Source organism: Hyla sarda, chromosome 10 (assembly GCF_029499605.1).
Source record: "Hyla sarda isolate aHylSar1 chromosome 10, aHylSar1.hap1, whole genome shotgun sequence".
Lineage (NCBI taxonomy): Eukaryota > Metazoa > Chordata > Amphibia > Anura > Hylidae > Hyla > Hyla sarda.
Window position 1 is genome coordinate 70,097,159 of NC_079198.1, and position 22,699 is coordinate 70,119,857.

A 22,699-nucleotide genomic window follows, 5' to 3' on the forward strand; every position below is an offset into this window, starting at 1 on the left:
TCTCACCATTGAAATACTCAGATCTTGGGGGATGCTTGTGTATAAACTCTCGATGTCGATAGCAAGTGATGGAATATCGGATAATAAGGGATGCAGCAACCAATCAATTAATTTAGACAAAGGTTCCATAAGAGAACCCACCCCAGAGAAAATAGTACTTTTTGTTAATAACACAATATTTCCACACTTATCGGATTTTATTACTATAATGTCCTCTCTTCTTTTTAAATCCTCCATGGCCTCCCATTCAGCTGTAGTAAGGTTAGCTCTGTCTGTAGGATAATGTAAAGAATGTATAGACAGCTTCCTATGAATGGGAGCACAGAAAGAGGATTTTAACCCTTCTGAAAACTCGGGGACTAAAAGTGTATCCGAGGGGGGAGAGGTAAGCAGAGGCTCCTCCTCAGAGAGCAGATCAACCAAGATATCAATGCAATCCAATTCGGATTGCATGGCCTCTTTAAACATGCTAAACCCCAATGGGCCTACAGTTACTGGCACTTCACCTTCAGCTTGTACATAAGATGATGTTTTATTGCCAAAAACTTTCTTAAATTTAATTCACGTATAGATCTAAATAAATCAATTTCTAAATCTACACGATCAAAGTCCTGCACAATGCAAAAAATGTAACCCTTTTGAAAGGGCAGATCTCAGGTCTTTTGAAATCACCAAATCTGTAAGATTAATAATAGACCGTTCATTGTCAGTCTGAATATGGGTCAAAGTAGCATCACTGGTACCTCCAGGATACTGACTTCCTTTTGTATCCTCTGTCTCTGCCTCCTCCGCCCCCTCCTCATCCTCCTCCTAAAGGGGCAGCTGCACAGGTAGACCCATTCTGTGTAGTAGAAGCATTTGCAGCTTGCAAAGTTTGGGTGACAATTCTAAGAGTGATGTTTGTAGGAGTGATATAGACACAGTTCTGAATGGTAGGTTATGTGTACTAAAATATGTAATATGTGTATGCATCTGTCCATGTGTTCGGTTTCATGTATTGTTTGCTTTTCTGTCACTCTTTCCAGACTGTAAGCAAATAGATCTTTCACTTTTGTTAAGTTCATTTTAAGTATTTTCCTTTAAGATGGTTCTGGAGAGACTAAAGTGTGACTTAATTTGGCAATGTAATAGCTGGTTTGTGCCCCCATAGAGAGAATGAGGATGTCACAACCCACTGGAAGCTCCTGCAGTCAACAATCCTATTTATGGGGCAAAAGCTATGTAAATACTGAGCAACACTGCTGGGAGAACCAAGCATTATAGGATCCTGTTGAAATCAATAGGCGTACGTTGGGTGCGGTTCTTACCTGTAGTGCTAATTGTTGATGGTGTGTTTTTCTGCAGCACAGAACTTCTTTATATCTAGTTTGTTATATTGGAATCCTGCAACCATATCACTGTATAACTAGGCAGAAGTTGCATTGAGGAAAATGGTAAAACTGCATAACAAAGCAATGCAATACAGTTGAACAGATAACATTATTAACCTGTGGCAAACCTTTTTGACTGGTCCTTATACCAGGATCCCTTACAGTCATGTAGCCTTAAAGTGACTGTTTGCCTGAAGCATCTCCTTTTGGGCCACAATAAGTCCCAGAAAGGCTACTCTCTGCAATAACCTGCACTGCCCTTACAAACTTAAGGGGCTTGAACCAGTCACTTAGTATGGGAATTCCTCTTCACTTCAAAGTGTTATTGTGGCTGTTTCACCCCAACCTTTCACAGAATCTCTGCAACACTCATTTCGCATGGCAACACAGTTTCTTGGCCCCTAAACCACAGAAAGGCAAACTCAATCCAAGTCCATAAAGAGTACCTCTCATTAACTTGATACATTTTATAATCATCCCAGTTCACTGCCCCCATCATGATAAACCACCCCCTGCCTTTATTTTTATTATTTTGTCGTTTTCAACCTTGATATTGCTATGAATTTTCTGCTCAGGTTCAGGTTCACAGACTGGGAAGGGGAGTTACCCAGCAGGTGTGACGTCATCTGAATCCATACAGGGGAGGTTATATATGGATATAAATTTGCTTATGATCAGTATGTTGACATGTTGTAGTCTCCAGATTGAATTAGCTAGGCATTTTATCACCTAATTCACTATATATACCCATCAACCAATCCCTGATGACCTGTGCCATCCTCTACATGATGCATCTAAGCACTCTGGAAAGGGCTGCTTTTTATGCCACTGAATGGTGTTTTCTATGGAGACAATCTAATGATATCAAATATGTTCTAAAGTAATTTTCCGCCTTTACAGTTAAAGGGGTACTTTGCCCAGTAACAAAGCACATTCTTGTTCTATTGAGAAAAATCCAAGAACCAAATAAATAAATTATAATTCAGTATCTTAGGTACACAAAAACAAAAGGGGACTGTGGTTTAGACTCCCTTTAAAATAGTGATTTGTGCAGAAAGAAGAGCAGTTCCTTAATCACCCTTAAATCTTCTGCAACCTGTATTTATCTAACATTAAAAAGTACCTGGGAACAATTTTTAACCTACTTGGTAGAATTTATTAGGAAGTATGATTTACCAGGGCATCCAGGAGGTTCCATTGGAATATCACCCTTATTAAGGTAGTAGTACTGCAGATGTTAGGCAGGGACAACTAGTTGACTAGGGACACCGAGACATTTTCCCTATACTGAGTGATCTGGTGTTGGCCTCACTGTGGTGTGTTTGAAGTATAACATTTCAGCAGGATTAATAAAGTTTAAGTTTTAATAAGTGGTTTGCTTGATGTACACATGACCCCTTTCTTTGCCCTTTTTATCAGCATTGAGAACTGTGTGGGTCCATACTAACATCAGTCTCCTCTTCTTGCAAGCTGGCAGCCAGGAAGCCATCACAATAGATCGTATTAACAAAAGTTGTCCAGCATTACAAAAATATAGAACCATGTTTTGCAAATGATGGACTGCTTATGTTACCGCTTTCTCGTGTAAACCTCACAGTCAACAGCACTGGTGAGTTGGCTTTACCATTTATTACATTAGCCAGGAACCCATGTCTCCTGATGGCTGGAAGGGAATGGTAACCGTGTCATATACAGCAGGCCACCAAGCATAGTCAACAAAGGAGGCAATACAGGCAAGGGCAACATGTATGGACAATAACAAATATAAAGGGGGGGGGGGGGAATTATTACTGTAATGATTTCCTATATTTGAATGTGATTTATTTGAATTGTGCAGGTGGAAATTCTTTTTATATTTTACATTTAAATGATTATTCTTAAAATATATTTTTTCAAATATTTTTTCTTTACAGAACAAAGGAAGAAATACTCAAATGTCATCATGGCTGATGTGTCACAATACCAAGTCAATGTAAGTATGCTTGAATCACAGAGGAAGTATGTACATAATGACATTCCCCTATATACTACAGAGCATTGGATTGTAACCTGTCAATAGAGTCATATACCTCATTGTTCACTGTGCAGGGCATGAGCTGTCACAAACAATTGTCCGACAGGCTTCTCTGTTATTAAGGAGTCTGTCAGCTGAATACCACTTCGAACACATGAAACCAGTTATTATCTGAAATCACAGTCGTTCTATATACCAGTTCAAGAAAACCTCAGTTTAGGTTTATCAAAAGTATGAAAACAAATGTACCTTTTATTGGTCATAACAACCAGATTGCTGCTTTGATTTTTTTTTTTTTTTAAAGCCTCTGAAAGTAAAAGAAGCGATCTGATTGGTTGCTATTGGCAACTTTTCAACTCTTCCACACAGGTTTTGATAAATCTCCCCCATGATCCATAAAGTTAGGGAAAGCTTGTGATCTGAGACCACCAATGATTTTTAAAATAAAGGGTGTCTATAGAACGTTCAACCCCTTTTTACTCCTCAGAGATTTCTGGTCATTGAAAATCTGGCACAACATTATAGGCAAAGAACGAATCATTTATACCATCGTTGAGGTAAAATGTTGTATCAGGTTTCAAGTAATAAAAATCTTTGAGCAGCACCAAAGAGGGTATAAATGATTCATGATAGAGGCTTTCCATGTTGGTTAATAACACTCTCTATTCATTTAGATATTTTTTTTTATTACTGTTTGTCCTGCTGGTCTGTTACCTCTGAGCGCTCTGGTCCCCACCTTCTGAGACAAACTGGTCTTGGGAGTGACAGCCTGCTCCACCAAGATAGTTTGTCTCGGAAGGTGGAGGCCGCAGCGCTCAGAGGTTATAGACGGGCCCCATTCTAGAGATCACAGAGCGCCCAGTGGTTGAGCCCCAAGGATATACATTTTTAATAACCTGGCAGTGACTGACAGGTGGACTCTTCCTGTAATAGGAAAAACTTAATTCCTAAATGTTTAGCCCCCTAGATGCTGCAATCAATGGATACCATGGCATCTAAGTGGTAAAACATAAGCAGCGGACTTGCCCTGTCAGCTGCTGGCTCCCTGTGAATGTAGACTGCCTTCAGCAAGGATTAATAGATTGTGACATGGCCAGAAAACTGGCCCCTATTTAAAGGGTATTTTAGCAGCCCTTTGTGTTTCCAGGAAAAAAAAAAAACTTAGTGACCAATATTCACTGTAACTGTGGCCATTAACAGACTCTGTTCTAGACTACATTTTTATTTTTTTACATGCCAGTTTAAAAGCTATAAAGTTTTTACTTTTTAAGTCATTAAAATAATTTTTGTATCTTTTTATATTCAGATTTTTTTGTGACATTGGGAAAAAGCAAGAAGATGCATACATTATTTTAATGACTAAACAAGTAAAAACTTTATAGCTTTTAAACCGGCATGTAAAAAAGATAAAAAAAAATATCTCTAGTCGGGAACAGGAAACTGCAGTATTCCAATCTTTAAATGGTTCAATAGGGTATTTAAAGCTGGGTATTTCAAAAGGTTAAAAAAAAAAAAAACTTGGATCTTTTAACTTTAAAATTTTCCTTGTACTACAGCATGAAGTCTTCTTAATGCAATTGTTAGTATAAGTGACAGTAATATAAAACAGTCCTTGTAGCCATGTAACATAACCTCTTGTACATCAAGTATATATATATATATATATATATATGTGTGTGTGTGTGTGTTCACACAGAGGTGTCATGCTGAAAAAGAGGGAAAAAGGTATACAAAAGTTTAATGCTAGCCAAATCAGAAGCCATTGGGGATGTCCCCGGTGGCTTCTCCTTGCCCCACCAGCCTTGATTGATAGCTCTGTCCCTGTACCCAAAGAAAGATCTAAAGCTGGTGGGGCGGGGAGAAGCCGTCAGGGTCCGTCTCGATGATTTTTGATCAGGCAGCATGAGAATCATGAAAAGATTTCCAATACTACAACAAAAACTTAGAGTTGTACTTTGTTAGTGATGTTGTAATGCCCCCCTGGCTAACAGCAGCCATGTATAAACACTGCAGCTGCGGCTCAGCCCGTACACTCCCCCCTCCCTCTCTTTTTGGTTTTGCCAGCATAATATTTTCTCTTTACATAAGCGTAGGCTTTGAACTTTCACCATTGACAACATTACATAAACACTTGGAAGATGTCTCCATGTGTCTCAGGTGTGACATGTATTTATATGTGGTAGATGAACATGACGTCAAGGATAACAATAGCATTCAGGCTGGCCTCTGAGTAACCGAGATTCTTTTCTATTTGCTTCACCCAATTAATATTTTCCGCACATCTGAACTGCAAATAAAAAATGAGTAATTTAATGTAGCACCGAAACAGCAGCAATACATATGTATGAGTATCTCTCACTGTACAACACCCACTAATAGCTTCATCATAGCTTACAGTTAATCCCTGACCACGCATTGTGCAAGCATTATTCTAATCTAATTATATAGCTAACAATCAGGTTGAACTTTGCTGCACTAATAAAGACATTCTTGACAATACATGTTACATCTGACTTGTCATTCATAAGTACTGAAAGGCTTCATTTTTAAATACAAGTACTTTACTAATGTGTATAATTTATCTGGCACCAGTTTATCTGAAAACATTTTGTTTCCCCGGAATACCCCTTTAAGAGGTGCACTCCTCTTAATACTTTGGTAGTATCTGTGCAGCTGGCATAAATTTCAGTTTTCTGGTGTCAATTGTTGCAAATTTATCTGCGGAGGGCAAGGCCTTCAAACTAAGCCCTTCCCACGTTCTAAAAAGAGGTAAGCATGGGTAAAAATAGAGCTTCTGCAAAAGATTTTTTATTTATTTATTTATACCAAAGCAGCATAACAATGAGAAATAGTTGGAGTTATTTTCCTACAGCAACCAATCACAGCACAACCCTCACTTTACACAAGAAATATGAGATAAAAGCTTAGCCATGATGGGTTCCTATGGGCAAAGCAGACTCATTTTTCTCTCAAGCTGATTATGTTTTATTCTATTGTACTATGGGGAGGAATTTATCAAGGGTTTTCGTGCGGGTTTTGATGAGAATTTCTTCAAAAATTTTGACTAGTTGCTAAAATGCCAACATTTTTGAGTTTTCCTGTGTTTTGCACAACAATTGAGAGCGTTATGCAAATAATTGGGAAAGTTTCCACGCAAGTTTTTTATATCAAGCAATGATAAATTCCCCTCTATGCTTTTATCTTTGCAGCATTTGGTGACTTTTACAATTGATGAAGAAGATGATGTCCACACAGTGGAAGATGCAATTCGCAAACTCAACGTAATGGATACCAAAGGTAGAATCTGGATCCAGGAAATGGTTCTGCAAGTCAACAGTTCTAGTGTTAAACTTCTAGATGTGGAATCCAAGGTAAATTCAAGCTTATATTAAATTTTCCCTTTTATATTATGTTATCCTTAGCACTTACCTCTTCATTCAGAGACCAGTTTCTGCTTCCAACTTAGCACCGCCTATAGCCTTGAGACCTTATATGCATTCCAGTGATCCTTTATATTAATATAAACCTCACATACCTGAAGAGAAACATACATAAAATATATATGCCTCAAACTAGATGAGAGTAGTGAGGTGAACCCAAAGTTTGCACAAAAATCAGACATGGACATGTTATCAGAACTTGCAACATGCAGCCTCAGGACTTGGACCCTTAAAAGGGTTTGCATTCTCGTAAAGTGATGCCATATTACTAGGATGTGCCATCACTTTATAATTGGTTGGAAAGGAAAAAGCCTTTCTACTGTACTTGTGTCCTTATACAACATTGTTTTCTGTATGTGTTTATAGGAAGAGCTGGAAGTATTTCCTATCTCTGCCATCCAACGTTGTGATACTTTTCTCCCAGAAAACAGACATCGATCTTTGCTGGTGTTAGTATGCCAGGAAAGATACCAACCAAAAGCTGATGTTCACTTCTTTCAGTGTGATGGTATTGGGGTAAGACATTTGACTTTCAGGCTATAAAAATAAATAGGTTATTGTTTAGTCCTCATTTTCTAAGCCTTTTGTTTTTACATTTTCTAGGTGGAGTTGATTTGTGAAGATATAAATAGTGCCGTGTCTGATTCCAAAACCGGAGATAATGCAAAGAGACCTGCAGCCCTACGGTATTACAGCAATGGATTATAATTCATCAATATAAATTTAGGGTGTTTCTTGTCTCTTTTGAAAGCTGCATATGAGTTGTTCAATGAGATGGATAATTTAATCAACTATTACAGATCGCATATGGTCAAAAACACTTCCTTTTAGTGACCTTGAGCATGGCTACAAATATCCCCCTTACCTGCAACCTTCTTCTGAAATGGATGCTAAGGACAAATGCTAAGGATAGACGAGGGAGGGGAGATGTATATCCTCACATATGGATTCCACTGTATCAGTGAAACATTGTCTCAGGCTGTTCAAATTCTTTGGCAAGGGAAGGCAAATATACTGAATCCTTAAAGGAGCATTCCAGCTTTGTGCATCTTATCCCCTATCCAAAGGATAGGGGATGAGATGTATGAAGCCGGAATACCCCTTTAATGTAGCCCCACAGAGAAAAGTTGCCGGGTGTTAGATCTGACGATCATGGAGGCCAGTGCAACATTGTGAATCATTGTTTTCAGCACAAGTTAATCCAATGTTCCCATAGAGTTTCATTCAGGCATCCACAATTCAGTTAAATGAATACAAAGAAAAACTATAATTGAAACATTTGTACCTATTCTGATGTTTTGAAGCCATTCCTTGTTTGCGATAAAAATACTGACCAAAATACTAGGTGTGAGCCGATCCTATGAATGTAGTTACCTGTCAACATAAATAGGTCCATAACTTGTTACTATGGTCTGTAGTGAAAGGATTTTAGAGGGACTAGAAGGAAACTTGAGTTTTATTCCTTCGTCAAGTTAAAATGTTAAATGTTTGTTACTTTGAATGCTGGGAAACATATGGCTGCCTATTGTATGCAAAGGTTTGCCACCTGGCTAGCTTACATCCCCAAAGGCAAATCTGCTCAGTTATAAAGTGAGACAGTAGAAAACTTTGTCTTAATCGAAAACTACCATAAGTAGGTTTACTCTCTGTGAGTCAGGGAAAGCTGAAGGACAACCACTGACATATTTATGATTTTGTGAATTAAATATTCTTAATGAATTGTGTTATATAGTTCTTTAACATGTTATATACCCCTTCCATTTTAAGGAACACCCAGGAGATGATAAGTCAGCAAAGCACTAGTAGCTCCAATTCCTTCAAGCCTCCGAGGCAATGGAAACAACCCCAGACACATTACGTCAGCCCAGCAGAGATCCTAGAGCGAGAATCCCAGCGTAGATCTACGAAACCTGCAAACTCATCACTGAACCCTCAAGTCCATGTCATTCCAATTCCACAGATGCAACAATCAACCAGTTCTTCCCAGGTATTATATAATAAGTCAAGTCAGATTCTGATTTGTATATAGTTTTTATTATAGGGGTTACCAGATTTCTCTTAATAACCTTGTGTTTCAAACAACCATCATTGAACAGGTAATAAGTGTCTGACTGTAGGAGATCTGACCAATGGGACTTCCACCGATCACAAGAACAGTGCTCACCAATCTTTGGAAGTCCTATAGCTGGAGAATGGAGTGGTATTGTGCATTCTCAACTGTTGCTTCATCCATTCAAGGGACAATGGATACCTATTCTTGTGATTGATGAGGGTCTCAGCAGTCGTAGGCCCACCAATCATATATTTATCACTGATCCTGTGTATAGGTAATACATTATAATATTGCGATAACCCCTTAAACTAGCTCTGCACAACAGCTTACACTACATTTTGTTGGTTCAAGGCTAGGAATCTGATCTGTTAATAAAATGTCACAGAAGAAATGTTTAAAATTCCCTTGTATTGCATAAAGTGACATTTTTTTATATGTGTGAAAAGGATGCAATTTACAGTCAAGTGACACGACCTGAGAAGAACTTACAAATCCCACAGAATTCTGGAAGTCCAGAAATGCAACAAAAAAGCAGCATGGGTGGACAGACAGCTGGTAAGTCATCACCAGGATTAATGGACACTAAACAACAGACAATATGTACAAGTGTAAATATAATGTTATTTAAAGGTAAGTGTGTACTTAACTCATTTGTTATATTGAATGTTTCTACAGTTGATGGGGAGACCAAAGACCCAATGGCCATTAGAGCTGGACGAGAAGTGGTGAGTATAAAAACATTTTTAATTTACTATAGATTAATTATGTCTTGTTTTTTTAATATAGTGATGATGTGGTCAACCAGAATTTACAGAAACAATGCCAACTATAACATTTAAAGGGGTACTCCCACCCTAGACATCTTATCCCCTTTCCAAAGGATAGGGGATAAGATGTCTGATCTCGGGGGTCCCGCCGCTGGGGACCCCCGCAGTATTGCATGTGGCACCCACCTGTTTTTTGTCCGGAAGCGCTGGATGGTCTGAGTCGCGACTACCGGACTACGGGACTACGGCCATCACGCCCCCTCCCATAGACTTGCTTTGAGGGGACGGGCGTGATGTCACACGGGGGCGGAGTCCTGACATCACAGACTTCTGTTCCCGTAGTCATGACTCAGACCCTCCAGATCTGACATCTTATCCCCTATCCTTTGGATAGGGGATAAGATGTCTAGGGTGGGAGTACCCCTTTAAACCATATGCCCCCTAAACTCATTCACTCAGAAAATGTGATAAAAGTCCATCATGAATGACAAAACAGATTATAATCTAACTGAGGTGTCAGGTTACATGCCACCTACATAAATCTATAGAGAGGGGGTGAGGAGGGGGAGTGGCTGGAGAGAGACACACAGAGAAGCTGACAAAAAGATCTAGTAAGTGCCATATCTAACCCCAGTGCTCGATTCACAGCCTACACTCCTAGGTACTGCTCTATATTGTTCTCCATGCTGCTGATGCTTTTAAGGTTGTTCTATAGAAATATAGGGGAGGAAGATCTCCTCTTCTGTGTGTGTGTGTGTGTGTGTGCAGTGTATGGGAGATATCCTAGCAGCTAGTCTCTATGCACTAGCTCGGGGACAACAGAAATTAAAATATGGAGCTTGCAGAAGGAAAATCTGCTGAAAAAGACATATACAAGTTATATAATGGCCAGTGCTCCTCCACATGTAGACACACATGGAAACTTATTCTAAAAGGTTACCCGAAAGTGCAAAAAATTTTAATGAAACTCAAAATCTAAAAAAAACAAGCAAAAGCAGCTAAAAAGTGTAAACATGAGGAAAAGATGGACTAAGTTTTTTCTACCAACTAAAGATTGTTTTATGAGCTTGAGAATGCCATATAGACTTTCCTTTTCTAGATTTGGTGTCCCTTTAACATTTCCGTAAGATGTTTTTCCAATATAATTGTCTTGTTTCTTATAGTAGCTCTTTCTGTTTCATACTGGTATTTTGTCCTTGATATTGTCTTATCTCCAAACATAACATAAGAAACACCAAGAAACAACGAACCAAGTTACTACCAAGCATGAGCTGGTATGTACTGTCCTAAACTAGATCTCCCTTCAAATGTCTGTGGCTGGATTATATGCAGTTTTTTTTTTTAAACGTTTTATTCACTTTTTCACTGCTGTTTTCTTGGGAAAGGATTTAATCCTTTTATGAAGCCTAGAAGACTAACTCATTTGAATTCTTTTAATTTCCTTTCAACACTTCAGTTGTGTTAACTTAATTTTATGATGTGATTGCAGACAAACTGCTATTCCCCTAGTCTGCTTCCAGCACAGTGCCAAGCTGTGACAATGTGGTTGCTAAGTAGACGTAGGCCAACAACATCAGTCAACCCTTTAGTTTTGGAACGTCTTACTATCTATATTCGACCCTTATGTTAGCAGCTGAGACTCCAACTGTTCAATTGGGTGTGCAAATGAAGCAGTCTAACCTAGGCCCTAGACATGAGGGTTCCCAATATTTTTTGCATTATGATGGAATGACAATTGAGTATATAAAATAACAAGTTAATGAGTTTATTCTAGATATGTCAGTTTAAAGATTTTTTTTATAAAAACTTTAAAACTCGCTACTGCTAGCAGGGCCTTTGCTAGTGTGGTGACAATAAATGAATCATTGTACCACAGATAAATATAATACCATATAACATCTCCCTAAATACACAAATAATATAAAAGTCCCATGGTCCAAAAATTATTCCATATCTTATATGTATATATTCTCAGTTTTGAAGAAAGCAACCGATAGATGATGTTAGACTGTGAATATGGTACTTTGTACCGTTCACCCAAGTGGTGCATGCAGGCCTCCTGGTTCAGTATTCAGTACACAGAAAATGCGGGCTGTTGGTGCAGACCTCGTTGGTGACTGGCTATGGTGTAGGCAGCTTGCCGCTGGAACCTATAGAAAATTGCCTGCTCCCGGAAGTTGGTGCAGATCCTTTTGAGGTCACTATGACAATAAGATTCTTTTCCAAGTAAAGAAAAAACAGAAGTCAAATTATCTAACCATGGATCAATATTTATATAATACCTCATTTTTAGTAAGGATTAAAAAGCTCCAGGGGGGTCCACATCTTTTGTAGCCCCCCCCCCCCCCCCTGCTCCTGTTCAATCCCACCATGATGAGAAAATTAGATGTCTGGTTGTGAGTCAACAATCTTATTGTCGTAGAGAACTGAAAAGGATTTAAAAACTAGGAAAGACTTTTACTGATTCTGAGAAACAAACAAGTGGGACTTAATAATATGACATAAGCAGAAATTCTGTGCAAAAAGGAGAATTCATTGAATTGGCTGAGTTGCTAGGTTGAGAAACATAATGGCCCTCATTTACTATTGCAAACTGGACCTGTTTTGTTGTGCGCAAAATGTGGTTTTGTTGTGCGCAAAATGTGGCACATTGATCCAGAATTTGACGCATTGTGCCACAAATTGTGTCAGTTCCAGATTTTTTGCTGCATTACACCAAAATAAACCTACAAAAGGGGGCATGGCTGGTCCCTCCTATTAAATTTGTAATTCCCAATAGTAAATAGAGTGGAATCCTGCAAGCCGAAAACAACATTCCACACTAGTAAAAACTCAACACTCTTAGTAAATCAGGTCCAATGTTTAACATTTGCAATTCTACAGATTGTTTCTTGTGCTGTATTTTAACAACTTGCTTTTATTTTTGTAAGCTGTTATTCATTGGTTGTCATTCTTTGTTTTTTACAGTTTAGCTCTGTACCATTACTTTATATTATATTACAGAGGTTTCTTTGTGTATTGTACAGGATCTTCTGAATCACTGTTTTGATGACATTGAGTACTTTATGGGAAATCTTCAAAAGTCTGCAGAAGCTTTTAAAGTTCTCAATCAAAGGAAAAAGTCAAGAAGAAGCAAGAAACCAGAAGTTGGAGGTAAACATAAATGCTAAGAGAGCAAGGTGTCATATGTGGCTGCTGCTAGAATAACTACCAGTATACTGTGTAAACTAACTGTAAAGCTGTGATATTAAAGGGAAACTGACAGCTGGTCCCCTGCACTAAACACAATACACCGGGTTATAGTTTGGGTTAACCAGATTAAAGTGAGATATACCGTAACTTACTCCAATCGGTGCCGTACAAACTGTTTAGGAGTTACAAGAATTAATAGGGTCCTTTGCTAATATGCTAATGCCGTCATTTGCTCAATGGAGACTGGAGCCGGCATACAGAGCTTCCCTACCTTGGGTCTTCCTTGCGTGGGCATATGGCGTAATTTGCTCAATGGAGACATGAGCCGGCATACAGAGCTTCTCTACCTTGGGTCTTCCTTGGGTGGGCATATGGCATCATTTGCTCAATGGGGACTGGAGCCGGCATGCAGAACTTCCCTACCTTGGGTCTTCCTTGGGTGGGCATATGGCATCCTTTGCTCAATGGAGACTGGAGCCGGCATACAGAGTGCAAAGGGCAGCATTAGCATATTAGCAACGGACCATAATACATCTTGTATCTCCTAAATGGTGGTACCGATCAGAGCAAGTTGTATGTCATTTTAATCTGGTTCACCTACACTGTAACCCTATGTATTGGATTTATTGAGAGTGAACCAGTTGTAAGTTTACCTTTAAGGGAGTCCTACAGCTCAATTATACTTTAAAAAAAAAGGGAGCCTTGGTACCTTGGTACTGAGTACAGAGATTTACTCTGTTAACCAATCAAAGCTAATGTGTTCTTTAAAGCTGACTGAATAGAAGTTACAAATAGCATCGAGAGAGAGAGAGGTCCTGCCATATCTATGCCTATTTATTTCATTAGGCACTGTGCAATGATTATTTTGCCTTTTGGTGGCACTGCACGGAATCAAAATTTTGCAGTTGATTTATACCATAGTTTACAGCTGATCACATTGTCCAAAACAAATAACCCATTTCAAGAATGGACACTTAAGAAACACATCCCATAAGCATTTGTAATATAATGGCCTACATAGTACTTGCAGCTGTTTTATTATACATATCTTTAATATCTATGTAGCTAAAAAGCAATGCTCTTTTAAAACATTTTTGTACAGAGGGACTGCTGACTCTCCGTGCCAAACCACCAAAATTAGAAGAATATGAAGAAGCTGCACGGAAATTCAAATACTGCTTCTGTCTACTGGTATGTAACAAACTATGACAAACTAAAAATTATCTTTAAAGTGTTAAAAAAAATAGGTTTCTATAATGTGTTTCCCTCTGGTTTTTTTCACATAGGCAAGGCTTCGAAATAACATAATGAATCCCAGTTCGGTTGAGCTTGTTCACTTCTTATTTGGACCACTTAAAACTGTAAGTTTTATTAATTAGTTATTCTTTTGGTATAGAAGCATTTTCTGTGAAAGTATATTGTAATTTATTTATAGTGTAGATAGGTTTTAGGTGTTTTTTTCACCTATGAGGCTCAGTAAAGTTCCAATCACTTGTAAGCTTAATGTTTCTGTGGAGCCTCGGGTTAATCTCTGGTGCGGCTGCATAGCGAACACTCCGATCATGCAATCTGTCAGACCGTGACGATCCATGATGCGGCAGTGCAGCCTCCTTTACAGTCATGTGACCCGCAGGATTACACCTGCCGGCTGACGCTGTAGAACTGGCCACATGACTTGTTATACTAGTTGTTTATCTACCCAGCTTCCCACGTTGCTAACGGGAAGTGACGCTATGTCCGTCCAGATCACGTGATCGGTCACGTGACCGGAGCCTAGAATGACACGATAGCAGCACTCTTCCACTGACAGGAGCCTATTGGATCAAGGACTTACTCAGTGGAAGGTAGAAATATTTAATTGGCTAACATTCCTGTCTGTACCATATAAAGATCAGGTAGCCACCTCCTCCATCATGGCTGCGGAATATCCAGCATCTTCCTGCATCCCAGACCGGCCATCCCTCTCATGATCTTCTCCATGAGACTATCAATGCCCCCCCCCCCCCCCCCCCCCATTGTCTCCTGATGAATGGGGCAAGAAACGCGTCGAGACTTCATGTTTGTTCATACCTTCACGTCCAGATAACTGCATATAGCTATGAGTCAAACTGTTTTCTATCTCAAGTGAAGTTACAAAATTACATTAATTTTTGGGTGTATATGGTATTTGTTTTATATTCACTAAACATGCCATGATACTTTCCTCTATTGTTTTTCCATCCTGTGAGATTCCTTTCTTTGGTCACAGCAGTTGATCTGTACAAATACTTATCTTTAACGTTTACTTTGTGCTGCAGATATTTACATGCTATGTTATTTATTTTTATCAATTGGTGCCAATTATAGATACTCGCATGCATCTGCTTTAACCGGGATATCATCATTGATCACCTGCATACTTGATATAAGATTTGAGCTAGTCATACGATGCATTCACCAATAGCATCTTGTCATTATGTGGTTGATATGATAACATCTATAACAGTTCAATTGTTAGCAATAGGTCATATCCTACCCTTCTCCTATCCCAATCCAGTCAAACAGGGACTGTTGAGTGAGATAGTGAGTCTCCATATTGTCTGTACCATAGGGCAATTGAAGGAGCGCGAGGGGTAGGTTCCAGAGCAGGGTAGGACGTATCACTCCGGCTAGGAATGGGGAAGGACAGGGCACATAGTAAGAGGGTATTACAGGTAGAGGCTGCCCACCTCAGGCCTTGCACCTCCCTAGGCCCTCCCTCTCCATCCTCCCTTTACCCTACACCCCATATCTACCCTTTAGCAGTTGTACTTATCTGGATCTTCAATTAAGTAAGCCTCCTGATTGTAGGAGCATCTGTTTTAAGCCTCCTGGTTGCGAGAGTAGATATATATCTCTTTAACCACTACTAACGACTAACCTGGTAGATGGTGATTGAGATTCAAAAATGTAATCTTTGTTTTCCTCTCATGTTGGCATGAGACTCACATATCGGAGGTATAATTTGTGATTTTTAGCAACTATTAAAAGTTAAGTTTTAGTGTTTTTTCTGTGAAGGGATTTTTTTTGCTAACACTGAATATTCATTTAGATTTCTGTGATTTTTTTTTTGTTGTAATAAAGACCTAAGCGGTCCATAGACATTAATCACACATTAAGTCTAGGTTAGTGAGTGATGGTGTTCATGTAATTGTGATGACCCCTTGTTGAGCTGATTGGGAGCCTCCTTTTGGGAGGTTTTCCTGATTGATAGCCTCCTTTCATAATCTAATAGTTAAAACTGAAAGTCATTTTACGCCTATTTCACAGAGATGGAAGAGTGCAAAACTAAACTTATTGGATTGCCTGTATATTCGCTCCAAGACAAAAACAACATAGGCACCAATTGCACTTATTGGAGCCAACCTATAGTGTATTTTCTCAACTACTAAAGTTCAGTTATCCCAAAAACATAGAAAGTCTTCACTCTTCAAATGTTGTGGTGTACTTGTTCAGATATGGTGGCATTCCTCCTCAAATTCTTAATGTTGGAGTTACTCCAATATTGCTCAATCACGTAGGAAGTCTTCACTCTTCATATGCTGGTATTGTACTTCTTCCAAAGTAGTGGTGCTCTCCTAAATGCTTGATGCTAAGGGTGCAAAGGAGAGACAGGATGCTAATAATCTCTTCCTAAATCTCCCTTAAAAACTCCCCCCAAGTGGAGTAACCACTACGAAAAGAGCAACCCCCACCATTCTGCTACTAGATGCAGTCCCTACCTTCATACACTAGTAGTATTCAATTGTGTACACCACACAGTACAATGAATTATGACGTCCATATGTATTTCCATGTCTGTATGGTATTTTCTCAGGGGACACATGCTTTAGGCCATTAGATTTAAAATCTTAATGTGGATGCTAATTTTGGAATAATAACATGTATGGGAATCCATTAGGAATAAAAGTTTTTCATGGGTATATTATAACACATACATATAATAAAACGTACTTTATAAAATAATGTAATTTAAAATAATATAGTTTGTTAGTTCTCAATATCTATCTTGGCAGAGTTCTGTAGATTATGTATCTGCTGGACATATACATTGCATTTGTGTCCCAAAGTGGCTGTAATGTCAAAGAGTAATTGGATACTTAGGCTGTAAGGTTCTCCCTTTTCTATGAGATGAAAATATTTACTGTCATTTCTTGACATCAGTTGGTGGACAGTTCCGGAGGTGTGGACATGGTTGCTGAAATCAAAAGTCCAATGTTAACCAAAGAAGCTGTTACTCTGCTGTCAGAGTGTTTAGATGAGAAAGAACAAGAATTATGGAATTCTTTGGGACCAAACTGGACCAAACCAAGGTATGAGGGGATTCCACATTGTACATGTTAAAATAATGAATTCATAGGAGGCATGTCACTTTAATTATCAAGAAGATCTCCAGGGGACAATAAGATAGTTAGATCAATATTGAGAGGTATTTGGTTGTTTTTTCCCCCCCTAAAATAGCAAATAAAATCCCTTATAGATAGTTAAAAACTCCAGTTAGTCTAATGATCATATGGCAACATGCAACAAGCTCCCACAGGAGGTTATGAGCAAAGTTTTAAAGAGTCCTAAATCAGCAGGGGTGTAACCTGGGTCCTATTCCAAAGTTTTTCAATAGGTTTCCAACAATGAGATACCATTTAATATACTAGTGTCCTCAATGATTAATATTTAGTGGTATTTTGTTAATTGGCTATTGATACAAATTGGCTAATACTACAGATATATTTAGACTAAAAATAAGTAGGCACATTTTAAAGGAAAAGTTGATGTGCCATTTAAAGGGGTACTCCACCCCCAGACATCTTATCCCCTATCTAAAGGATAGGGGATAAGATGTCTGATCGCGGGGGTCCCGCCGCTGCAGCAGGGCAATCACGGGGGTCCCCAGTGGCAGGAGCCCCGCGATGAGACATTTTATCCCCAATCCTTTGGATAGGGGATGAGCTGTCTAGGGGCGGAGTACTCCTTTAAAACTTTGAGTCGCTCCATATTGCAATAATACAAACTGTGACTTTAACTTGCCCCTTGTGCTGTTAGCATAGTCTAGTAGTCTAAGTAGCAACTGTCATGCAGCTAGCCTCAGACTATGGAATTTGTTCCTTTCCTAAATGGCCAGAATAATGCTGAACCGTTACACCTGCTAACAGTGAATGTCTTTTCTTAATAAAGACTGGAGTTCCCACGAGACTACTCCGAGCCATACTTTCCCACATTTACAAACAGATGGGTACCCACTAATGGTGATGGAAAACCCTGGGAAGATCCTGTGGAGCTTCAGCATCGTCATGAAGAATTAAGGTCACAGGTGTGTAGTTTGTGCATGAAATATACAGTAATAAATGTTTTCACTTAGAAATTGTACATTAATTTTTTGTGCTCAAAGGAGTTTTCTAAGATTATTACCAGAGGCCTTTTTTTTTTTTTTTACCATAAAAAGCATCATTCTTGCTCATGGCTGTGTCTGCCATTGCAGCTCAACCTCATTCAAGTGTATTGTACTATATCTATGTAAATCAAGTGTGTGATTGTTGCCTTGGTCCAATGCAAATAATAAGTGCAAGCTGGTCCCTGACTTCTTTTGTTTTATTTGCTGTGCATTATTCCCTGTGTAGAGGAAAAAAATAGGACAGGATTTCCACGGTGCTTAACCACAAACCAGAAAGTCCTGTTTCAGATTAAACACCTACCAGTAACACATGCTCAGAGGCAGCTGCTTGTTTGTGTCTCTGCAAGGAAAATTGATTGTCTACCTAAGAGAAAGCAAATTTTGCCTCCTACAAAGAGAAGATAGGTGACCCTGCACAGTCTACATTCTATTACCCTGGCCCAGCACCCCCTACACCTGCAGGACATACAAGGGCTAGCAGCCTTGCAACACCAGACTATGTAACAGTGTTCAGTTAGGCACAGAGGGAGGATTTATTATTTTTGTATGTCAGTTTTCTGGCATAGAAAAGTCAAAAACTGTCTTGCAACATTTGTAACATTTTGCCTTTTTACTCTGCTGATGCCACTTTTTAAAAAGTGGTTGAAACTTGTTGGAGAGATGTAATAGTGCTGGGCGGTATACCAGTTCATACCAAATACCCAAAAAATTTTTCCTGCACGATATGAATTTTTCCTAAACCGCAATACCGGTTGGACCCCCCCCCCCCCTCTAATTAATTAATTATCAGCCGCAACCGTTGTCCCACACATCGGGGAACTAACCATTTGTCACCCGCGAGTGCTGCTTTTCTCCCCCCCACAAATAATTATCAGCCGCTGTGCCATGCTGTACTATCCTGTGCCCGGGCTGCAAAAATAAACAAGATAAACTTTAACTCACATTCCGATGTTGCCCACTACCGGCCTCACGGTCCCTCCGCTGCGGTCCTGGGGATGGGAACGTCACAGAGCCGTCAGCCTATCACCGTCCGCAGCGGTGTCCTGCCTCGGCTGGTGATAGGCTGAGCCCACTGTAATGAGACTGCCGGTACTCCACTACACCAGCATTTGAGCTGCGTGACGTCACGGCCATGGAAAAAAAATTTGAACGCTGGGCCAGTGGAGTACCCCTCTAATATAACTTGTGTAAGGCATCAGTTCATGCATGGAATACATTTTTAAAGTCTGGTACATGGGAAGTAAGGAAAATTTACCACATTTTTTAAGAGGCTTGTGTCCATTAATAAATCATGTGCATCCTTTCTCAGCACATTTTAAAGTAAGATAGGTCTGCCAAGCACTGGTCCTAATAAATGCCACACACATACACACCCGAACAGTTGCTTGTCTGCTCCAAGTAACAGTTTTGTCAAAAAGCAGAGGAAAAACTCTTGATTTACCAACAAAAGGAAAATGGTGGCCATTTTTCTGCATGTTTTAATATGAGATCAATTTGGGAAAACAAACATAGTTTCAGAATTTCATTAATGTAGGTCATGTTTTCATATGATGCTGAACGCACTTTTATTGAGTACAGCTAATGTAGGACTTACAATCATTATATGGCCTGACTATTCATGCTTATCTCTTAATTCAAACTATTTATGATTCCCTGTGTGTCTTTCTTTAGCAATCGACTCCTCAAGTCCATCAGCCACCACCGCCTCCAACTCTGAATGGGTAGGTGGTTTCAAATGATTTTCTGGTATTTGATTCCTATATATTTATTTTTCCAGGAAACTAATAAAGCAGAAGGACTCTATAGTCATAGGCTACCAACGTAAACTCAATAGTGACCAATCTGCTATAACGCAGTACAGTGGCCTTTGTCTGATTCTTCTCCCCTCAGTCCTATCATCTGCCCTTTTCATATTATCTTAATTCTTCCACTGTTCAAGAAGTGACCTTTTGGCAAGAAACATTTGCTTGGAGTGTGTAATGAAACCATTGACAGGCAGGATCAATACCAGTACAGGGTTTACAGTATAGCAACATTACAAAAACTTTGTATAAGGCCTCTTGCATATTATTTGTGTTGTGTGGGTCTCTAATGCAGCACCCATAGAAATTTGTAGTGTATTATTGTATCTTTGTGTGCTGCCAATTTTATATTTTCCTTTATGGATCTACCTAGAGGTCATAGATTCATAAGAATCTCTAGTAAAAGAAACAGCTTGTTCACTTGGTTGCTTATGTGATATTTATAATACTGGAGTCATCTTGTATGGTAGAGGGACCTTAGGACCTCTCATGCAACAAAAGCCAGGGGAAACTGTTGCTGCTGCACCCCCTTATATTTATGCCCTTGGTGATACTATATAGTAGCATAGGGGGCACTTGCAGCTTTGTAATACAGAGCCATAGGCTCTGTGTGGTGCTGACCTTCATGTTTGCCAAATGTAACATTTCTATTATTTAGTAATTAAAATGTAACATTTTCACAATATATTCCATAGAAATGTACAGAAAACATTCATTTTACTTCAGTTTCCCCTTAATGTCTAACACATTTAATCTAGTGGACAAAGAACAAAACTGTCAGGTGATTATATAGGGAAGAATACTTCTTACAAGAATACATCACTCTCTCGGAGTTGTGGGTGCTAAATTAGTGGTCCCAATCTGTAGTAATATACATGAGAGAAGACTTAACACACTAAATGCAGATTTTTATTCGAAATCCCAACAAAATAAAGTGTAACGTTTCGGTCCCAATCCTGGACCTTCATCAGACCAGATTGCTGCGGAGGTAAGGATTGAAGAGGTATGGTCTCATGCCATGAAAGAAGGTTGAGTGGTCATGTGACTGCTCAATCCGGTCTGATGAAGGTCCAGGATTGGGGCCGAAACGTTACACTTTAATTTGTGTGGCTTGCGAATAAAAATCTGCATTTATTTAACCAATTTTGGTGTGCTAAATCTCCGCTCATATATATTTTGTTGGGTGATCAGTTATATGGATAAAGAGCCCAGAGAACCAGATTACCCTATAAAGAAAGAAGTAGCTGTTACACAAAATACATATTCACTATTTTATTTTGCAGCCACCAAGAAACAGACAGCAAATGTGTGAGCTGCACATATGATTTTGTTGCCAGAAACAGCAGCGAGTTGTCAGTATTACATGGAGAAATATTGGAGGTATGTATTACGTCTATGCCCAAAGTCGGTTCCCTAGCATTCCATTAGGCATAGGTTATTAGAACCTATTGTATTCAGGCTGTGATGTCCCTTTTGGTCTATACTTCCCATAACCTATCGAATTCAGGCTGTAATGTCATTACAACCTATTGTATTTTGGACATGATGACCTTTTCGGACCATAATCTTCAGAACCTATTATATTCATGATGAAATGTCCCCAGAACTTATTGTAGTCAGACTATAAGGCCCCTTTTGATCCGTTATCCCCAAAATCTATGTTACCCAGGTTGTGATATCCCATTTAGACCATTATTTTCACAACCTAATGTTTTCAGGTCGTGATGTGCCTTTGTGCCCATAACTCACATAGCCATATGACTATTTTTCTCAAATTTGTAAATATTATGAATCTAGTACTTTGATTTTGAGAATGCTTTCTACGTAGATGGAAGAATGCAGTGCTTCAGCTAATTGGTTGCCTAGAAGTAATGGGTTACAAAAGTAAAAATGTACATTTTTAAATGTCCACAGACAGCTTCACAGACAGCTTTTTGTAGCAGCATTTCATTTAGTTTATTGAGCCAAAGCCGTGGATCTAACTGGAAGGAGAAGCTTATTGTACATCCTTTCTTCATATTCCCTATTCATTTTGAATGTACTTCTGGGTTTGGCTTAAAATATATATATTTTTTATTTTTTTTAAACAGACACAAAAAACTGCATGTGAATCCCTCCTAAAGAGTGGATTTGGAGCTAGCTTTGATTCTTATAAAGATTTGTAAAAAAAAATTGGGAAGTAGGGAAGAATGTTGTGCCTACAAATGACCTAAAATGATGGGAGAATTAACTTTACTTCTCATTTCCTATAAGAGTCTATTCACACGGCATCATTTCTATGACTTCTATGGTATTCCACACTCCCATTCACACTTCTGAATTTTCGCTTGCTGAATTCTGCAAGCAGAAATTCAGAAGTGTGAATGGAAATGCGGAACACCATAGAAGTCTATGGGCTTTAATTTGAGGCAGAATTCCGCAAGCCAAGATGATGCCGTGTGAATAGACCCCAAATTTTCAAGGCAATGTATAAGCTAAGCATGTTTCATTTTTACTGATTTTAGGTTTTGGACGATTCAAAGAAATGGTGGAAGGTGCAAAATCGATTTGGACAGATTGGTTATGTACCATATAATATACTTGCTCCAGTCACAGCAGAAGAACTAAACAAAGCCAAACAAAATGGAGTCCCACCCGGAAGCCCTGAAAAGGTA

The 22,699-nt window shown here is 39.0% G+C and overlaps 1 protein-coding gene across 4 annotated transcripts in view; it reads left to right on the plus strand.

Moving 5' to 3' along the window:
* The window catches only part of EPS8L1 (EPS8 like 1), a 151,873-nt gene that overhangs the window by 122,151 nt on the left and 7,023 nt on the right, over nucleotides 1-22,699 (plus strand). For all 4 annotated transcript variants that reach the window (XM_056541869.1, XM_056541868.1, XM_056541870.1 and 1 more), the window contains 15 exons: nucleotides 3,284-3,342; nucleotides 6,594-6,755; nucleotides 7,191-7,340; nucleotides 7,428-7,510; nucleotides 8,592-8,811; nucleotides 9,324-9,432; nucleotides 9,553-9,602; nucleotides 12,671-12,797; nucleotides 13,939-14,027; nucleotides 14,123-14,197; nucleotides 17,019-17,167; nucleotides 18,027-18,162; nucleotides 19,915-19,964; nucleotides 21,329-21,425; nucleotides 22,550-22,696. In XM_056541869.1, coding sequence (XP_056397844.1) covers nucleotides 3,284-3,342; nucleotides 6,594-6,755; nucleotides 7,191-7,340; nucleotides 7,428-7,510; nucleotides 8,592-8,811; nucleotides 9,324-9,432; nucleotides 9,553-9,602; nucleotides 12,671-12,797; nucleotides 13,939-14,027; nucleotides 14,123-14,197; nucleotides 17,019-17,167; nucleotides 18,027-18,162; nucleotides 19,915-19,964; nucleotides 21,329-21,425; nucleotides 22,550-22,696 — 1,703 coding nt within the window. The remainder of the gene's footprint in view (nucleotides 1-3,283; nucleotides 3,343-6,593; nucleotides 6,756-7,190; nucleotides 7,341-7,427; nucleotides 7,511-8,591; nucleotides 8,812-9,323; nucleotides 9,433-9,552; nucleotides 9,603-12,670; nucleotides 12,798-13,938; nucleotides 14,028-14,122; nucleotides 14,198-17,018; nucleotides 17,168-18,026; nucleotides 18,163-19,914; nucleotides 19,965-21,328; nucleotides 21,426-22,549; nucleotides 22,697-22,699) is intronic.